At 42.0% G+C, this 7,346-nt stretch overlaps 1 protein-coding gene across 1 annotated transcript in view; it reads right to left on the bottom strand.

Annotated features, from left to right (window-relative positions):
* SRP19 (signal recognition particle 19kDa) overlaps nt 1-7,152 on the bottom strand; it is an 8,303-nt gene extending 1,151 nt beyond the window's left edge. The window contains exons 1-4 of the mRNA XM_010848364.1: nt 6,971-7,152; nt 6,234-6,309; nt 4,182-4,253; nt 3,979-4,090 (exon numbers count right to left, since the gene is read on the bottom strand). Of these exons, the coding sequence (XP_010846666.1) occupies nt 3,979-4,090; nt 4,182-4,253; nt 6,234-6,309; nt 6,971-7,011 (301 nt within the window). The 5' untranslated portion in view covers nt 7,012-7,152. The remainder of the gene's footprint in view (nt 1-3,978; nt 4,091-4,181; nt 4,254-6,233; nt 6,310-6,970) is intronic.
* Between the last annotated feature and the right edge of the window lie 194 nt (nt 7,153-7,346).

The following is a 7,346-nucleotide window of genomic DNA, read 5'->3' as shown; positions in this document are numbered from 1 at the left end:
CTCACACACACATGGAGAAGGCAATGGCACCCCACTCCAGTCCTCTTGCCTGGAAAATCCCATGGATGGGGGAGCCTGGTAGGCTGCAGTCCATGGGGTGGCTAAGAGTCGGACACGACTGAGCGACTTCACTTTTACTTATCACTTTCATGCATTGGAGAAGGACATGGCAACCCACTCCAGTGTTCTTGCCTGGAGAAGCCCAGGAACAGGAGAGCCTGGTGGGCTGCCGTCTATGGGGTCGCACAGAGTCGGACACGACTGAAGCGACTTAGCAGCAGCAGCATATACACACACGGAGCCAAAGCAAAAACAACACCCAGTTGTCAATGTGACTGGTGATGGAAGCAAGGTCCGATGCTGTAAAAAGCAATACTGCATAGGAGCCTGGAATGTTAGGTCCACGAATCAAGGCAAATTGGAAGTGGTCAAACAGGAGATGGCAAGAGTGAACGTCAACATTCTAGGAATCAGCAAACTAAAATGGACTGGAATGGGTGAATTTAACTCAGATGACCATTATATATCTATTACTGTGGGCAAGAATCCCTTAGAAGAAATGGAGTAGCCATCAGAGTCAACAAAAGAGTCCAAAATGCAGTACCTGGATGCAATCTAAAAAACGACAGAATGATCTCTATTCGTTTCCAAGGCAAACAATTCAGTATCACGGTAAGCCAAGTCTATGCCCCAAGTAATGCTGAAGAAGCTGAAGTTGAACGGTTCTATGAAGACCTACAAGACCTTTTAGAACTAAAACCCCAAAACGATGTCCTTTTCATTATAAGGGACTGGAATGCAAAAGTAGGAAGTCAAGAGACACCTGGAGTAACAGGCAAATTTGGCCTTGGAGTGCAGAATGAAGCAGGGCAAAGGCTAATAGAGTTCTGCCAAGAGAAAGCACTGGTCAGAGCAAACACCCTCTTCTCATGGACATCGCCAGATAGTCAACACTGAAATCAGGTTGATTATATTCTTTGCATCCAAAGATGGAGAAGCTCTATACAGTCAGCAAAAACAAGACCAGGAGGTGACTGTGGCTCAGATCCTTATTGCCAAATTCATACTTAAGTTGAAGAAAGTAGGGAAAACCACTAGACCATTCAAGTATGACCTAAATCAAATCCCTAACGGTTATACAGTAGAAGTGAGAAACAGATATAAGGTACTAGATCTGATAGACAGAGTGCCTGATGAACTATGGACATAGGTTTGTGACACTGTACAGGAGACAGGGAACAAGACCATCCCCAAGAAAAAGAAATGCAAAAAAGCAGAATGGCTGTCTGAGGAGGCTTTACAAATAGCTATGAAAAGAAGACAAGCAAAAATCAAAGGAGAAAAGGAAAGATATACTCATTTGAATGCAGAGTTCCAAAGAACAGCAAGGAGAGATAAGAAAGCCTTCTTCAGTGATCAATGCAAAGAAATAGAGGAAAACAATAGACTGGGCAAGACTAGAGATCTCAAGAAAATTAGAGATACCAAGGGAACATTTCATGCAAAGATGGGCACAACAAAGGACAGAGACAGTATGGACCTAACAGAAGCACAAGATATTAAGACGAGATGGCAAGAAAACACAGAAGAACTGTACAAAAAAGATCTTCACAAGGCAGATAACCATGATGGTGTGATCACTGACCTAGAGCCAGACATCCTGGAATGTGAAGTCAAGTGGGCCTTAAGAAGCATCACTATGAACAAAGCTAGTGGATGTGATGGAATTCCAGTTGAGTTATTTCAAATCCTAGAAGATGATGCTGTGAAAGTGCTGCACTCTGCATGCCTGCAAATTTGGAAAACTCAGCAGTGGCTGCAGGACTGGAAAAGGTCCCTTTTCATTCCAATCCCTAAGAAAGGTAATGCCAAAGAATGCTCAAACTACCACACAACTGCACTCATCTCACATGCTAGTAAAGTAATGCTCAAATTTTCTCCAAGCCAGGCTTCAGCAATACGTGAACTGTGAACTTCCAGATGTTTAAGCTGGTTTTAGAAAAGACAGAGGAACCAGAGATCAAATTGCCAATATCTGCTTGATCATTGAAAAGGCAAGAGGGTTCCAGAAAATCATCTATTTCTGCTTTATTGACTATGCCAGAGCCTTTGACTGTGTAGATCACAATAAACTGTGGAAAATTCTGAAAGAGATGGAAATAGCAGACCACCTGACCTGCTTCTTGAAAAACCTGTATGCAGGTCAGGAAGCAACAGTTAGAACTGGACATGGAACAACAGACTGGTTCCAAATAGGAAAAGGAGTATGTCAAGGCTGTATATTGTCACCCTGCTTATTTAACTTATATGCAGAGTACATCATGAGAAACACCTGGCTGGATGAAGCACAAGCTGGAATCAAGATTGATGGGAGAAATATCAATAACCTCAGATATGCAGATGACACCACCCTTATGGCAGAAAGTGAAGAAGAACTAAAGGGCCTCTTGATGGAAGTGAAAGAGGAGAGTGAAAAAGTTGGCTTAAAGCTCAACATTCAGAAAACAAAGATCATGGCATCCGGTCCCATCACTTCATGGCAAACATATGGAGAAACAGTGGCATACTTTATTTTTTGGGGCTCCAAAAATCACTGCTGATGGTTACTGCAGACATGAAATTAAAAGACGTTTACTCCTTAGGAGAAAAGTTATGACCAACCTAGAAAGCATATTAAAAAGCTGAGACGTTACTTTGTCAACAAAGACCTATCTAGTCATGGCTATGTTTTTTTCCAGTAGTCATGTATAGATGTGAAAGTTGGAGTATAAAGAAAGCTGAGCACCAAAGATTGATGCTTTTAACTTTTAACTATGGTGTTGGAGAAGACTCTTGAGAGCCCCTTGGACTGCAAGGAGATCCAACTAGTCCATCCTAAAGGAAATCAGTCCTGAATACTCATTGAAAGGACTGATGTTGAAACTGAAACTCCAAAACTTTGGCCACCTGATGCAAAGAGCTGACTCATTTGAAAAGACCTTGATGCTGGGTAAGATTGAAGGCAGGACAGAAGGGAACGACAGAAGATGAGATGGCTGGATGTCATCTCCTATTCAATGGAGATGAGTTTGAGTAAACTCTGGGAGTTGGTGACAGACAGGGAGGCCTGGCGTGCTGTGGTCCATGGGGTCGCAAAGAGCAGATACGACTGAGCGACTGAACTGATACACACACACACATATATAAAATCAATAAATAACATTGCACCCGTATCTATCAATAAATAGTAATAGTCTATATTTAAATTTACACCTTAGTAGCACCACACTGCATACTTCTTGCTTTTTTTCACTCAATACAGTTTTTTAGATTTATCAGTATTAGAAATTAGTAACAGATCCCAAGTGTTTCTACATGTGAAATAGCAATAATAGCTGACAATTTAATAATTTCTCATTCTTAACCTGGGAACAACAATGGACTTCCATAGGTTCATAAAATGTTCATTGAACAATTTTTTTTTTTTTGGAGAAATGATTACTAGGTTTCATCAAATTCTCAAATGTCCTAACATAAAAGAAATTAAAAGCACTGTTTCTCTCTCTCCATCAGCAGTAGTCCTTTTTCTAAATTAATTCACAGAATGCAAATTACTTTTCTGACTTGTCAATATGTCAGTTTGAGAATATTTTTGGCAATGTAGAGGAATGCTGCTGCTGCTGCTAAGTTGCTTCAGTCATGTCCGACTCTGTGCGACCCCATAGACGGCCGCCCATCAGGCTCCCCCATCCCTGGGATTCTCCAGGCAAGAACACTGGAGCGGGTTGCCACTTCCTTCTCCAATGCATGAAAGTGAAAAGTCAAAGTGAAGTTGCTTAGTCATTCCCGAGTCTTAGCAACCCCATGGACTGGAGCCTACCAGGCTCCTCCGTCTATGGGATTTTCCAGGCAAGAGTACCGGAGTGGGGTGCCATTGCCTTCTCCGATGTAGAGGAATAACCTATCCCAAAATTCATTCTTTCATTAAAAAAAGCTTACGTGATGGGAACTGTACAAGACAGAGGCTGCCATCTTCCTGTTTGAGCTGGACCCGGACTCTGCCCCTGTACTGAAGATCACGATTCCATTCTCTAGAGTACATTTTATTTTTCTTAACAGAAAGAAATAAAAACAAGATTTATGAAAGTTATCACATGAATGAAATGAGTATGGAAGTTAGTGAATGAAGAACTATATCATACCTCAAGAAATACATTAAGTCCAACTGCTGCACATACATCTTGAATCTCTGTAGCTGTAGGATTTTCAACAGCCTGAAAAGTTAATTAAAGATGAAAACAGTAAATAGCTCAGCTTTAAGTGGATACTGCTACACTGTTGTATAAATCATTTCAAACACTATGAATAAAACACATACCAAGACCCTTGGTTTCCTTTAAAAAAAAACAAAAACCAAAGAACCAACTCGGTACAGTTGTTTCAACTGTAATTTTTAAACTTGGGACTCACATATTCAGACTTTTGTGTCGATTTCCCTTCCATGAGAACATAAACTTCACAAGGTTAAGGACTGCTTTGTTCACCAATATATTCATCTGGCATAATGCTTGGAATATAGTAGTGTTCAATGAATATTGGTTAAACAACTATTACAGATACAACAACTTTAGAAAATTGTTTGGCAGAATCTATGGAAGTAAAATAAAATAAATGCATTCTTTATGGCCATGCAGTTCTACTGCAAGGTATATACCGCCCCCCCTCCCAAAATACAAAATAGACGATCTCAAGAAGCACTATTTATCACAGCCTCAAACTAGAAACAACCCAACTATCTGTCAATAGTAAAATGGACTGTGGTACATTCACACAATGCCGGACTACAGAGCAGTAGTTTTCAGCAAGGTAATCTTGCACCCTGACACTCATCAGTGCTTGGAGACATTTTTGATCATCACAACTAGGGTGGGGTAGGGCACTGGCTTCCAGTGGGTAGACGCCAAGGAAGCTGCTAAGCGATCCAGACAGCACCGGACAGCACTCACAACCATGAACTACCTGGCTCAAAATGTCAACAGTGCTGCTGTTGGGAAACCCTACAACAGAGAGATGAGATTTAACAAACTATATTCAAAAGTTCAGGTAAACCTCATAAGCTTAACATTCATTAAAATAAGACAGACATAAAAGCACATAGTGTGTGATGCCATTTAAATAAAACTAAAAAACAAGCAATAGTAATCTATGGTATTCGAAGTCAGGACAGTGGTCATCCTTTGTTATGACTATATGTGCAGGGGACACTGACTGGTGGGTGGCGGGGACATACAGGAATCTTTCTGGGTGCTAGTAATGTTTTTTTTTTTTTTATTGGATACTTGGTTAACCATGTGTACTCACTTCATGAAAATTAATCAAGAAAAACACTTAAGATTTATGTATGTTTCTCTATGAAAGCTATCAATAAAGTTAAAAGTAATTCAATCATTCTCCAAATTATCTAAGAGCCTGCTACCAGAGGCCTCTGTCAAAGTGGCTTGATGTTAGGCATTTTTCTGAATTAGTGCTTTGGCATCTTCTCCTTTACACTGTAGCAGCAAAGCAGACTTCACATATTTAAGCAGCAAAATGGGAGATATTAAACAACTCAAAAATAATGTACTGCTTCAGGCCAAGTTCCTTAAATCCATTAGATTACAAAATGTAAATCAGCCTTAAAAAATAGGATATAGCATTAACTGTGGAAATACAAAACTACAAAAATCCCTTCACTTGGCTCTAGGCTCTTTCTAAACTTAAGCCACTAGGCCAACTAAGAACTTAGGTTTTTCTATTGAAACAGCACAAGGGAGAAATCATTTCTTTTAAGACTATAAACACCTACTTTAAAAAAGTGTTAATTTTAAAGTAATTTACTCCAAGTCAAAAGGATGATGATGATAAGGGGCCTAAAACTGTAAAATTCAACACATCTGAATTTTCTGCAAGTCTTATTTAAAATAAAAAACTCAACTACATTCTGGACATGATATTGTACAGTGCCATAATTTGGGTTTCCTTTATTAAGGAGAAGATTGTCATAACATTGGTTTAAAAAAAGAAAAAATGTGCAAACCCTACAACACCCCACCCCCAAACTGTTTCAAACAAAGGCTCATGAAGAATCACTTAAAAAGCAGCCTAGTCGTTGGCTGCTCGTTCTCCTCGGGCCTCAAACAATGCAGCAGAGTAAAAGAAGTCTTTGTGGCCTAACAGGACAACCTGCCCAGGTCGTCGTTGCAAAACACGCTTACCTTACTTATGGGGATTCGCCGTCCCTCCGCGATGGTCTTCTTGTTATTTAAATAAGCAGGATAAATACAAATGAACCTGCCACAGGAAAAGCCCAGCTGGTATCATTAGAGCAATATTTCCCCAAATTCATTCATTTTTTCACCATCATCAAGATTGCCGGTGCACCTATACAATTATTCAGTTCAGTTCAGTCGCTCAGTCGTGTCCGACTCTGCGACCCCATGGACCGCAGCACGCTAGGCTTCCCCGTCTATTACCAACTCCCGAAGCCTGCTCAAACTCATGTCCATCGAGTCGGTGATGCTCCCCTCTATTTAAAAACCGAACTTTAACTTATTACCTTAGATGAAAAAAAATCACTTGCTAGACAAAGCTTTTTTTTAAAAAAAGAAAAGAAAACAGTACTGGAACTGTTCATTTACATACAACAGCCTGTCAAAAGCTTTGAGGGCGGGCTCTGCTCTCACACGCCAACGATCGAAAGAAAAGAGTTGTCACTTAACGACTCCTTTCCGTCACCCACGGAGCTCCCAATATCCTCTGTCTCAAGTACAGGTAAACATCGAGCTACGTAAAGTTGGAATCTAGGGTCCTGCGAACAGCGGCCTCCGGGAGGTACAGACGCCCGAGAACAGGGCCAGGGCCTAGCTCCATCTGAGGAGCCTTCCTTAGGGTTGGGGAAGGAGGCGCAGAGCCGGCGGGCTTGCCCCAAGTCGCTTCCTCTTTCCGGACTCACCTGTCCTGGTCGGCCGGGGACCGCGCCGCGGCGCAAGCCATCTTCAACCCGGGTCCAGACAGCTTCCACGCCCAGAGAGCACCCGGGCTGGGCCTGCAGGTAAAAAAGCCGGCCGGACACCTCTCAGAGGGCCCAGACTACCCCGTTTCCGGCGGAAGTCCCGCCCATTGGAACGTCTGCTTGTCTGGGCTCTCTGGTTCCTGATGTGGCGTTGAAATCCTTTTCTCTCGCGAGAGGGTACACGAACGTGACTAATTCCTTCCTGGCTGTGAGCTTGCAGAAACCAGCCTTTGGAACGCTTGCGCCGTCGCTACCATTGGCTTACGCTTTCACGCCCCGCCCCCCCCCTTTTTTTTAGCTACTTTCGGGTGGGGTG

Source organism: Bison bison, unplaced genomic scaffold, assembly GCF_000754665.1.
Source record: "Bison bison bison isolate TAMUID 2011002044 unplaced genomic scaffold, Bison_UMD1.0 scf7180017864264, whole genome shotgun sequence".
Classification (NCBI taxonomy): Eukaryota; Metazoa; Chordata; class Mammalia; order Artiodactyla; family Bovidae; genus Bison; species Bison bison.
This window is presented reverse-complemented; position numbering and strand designations above follow the sequence as displayed.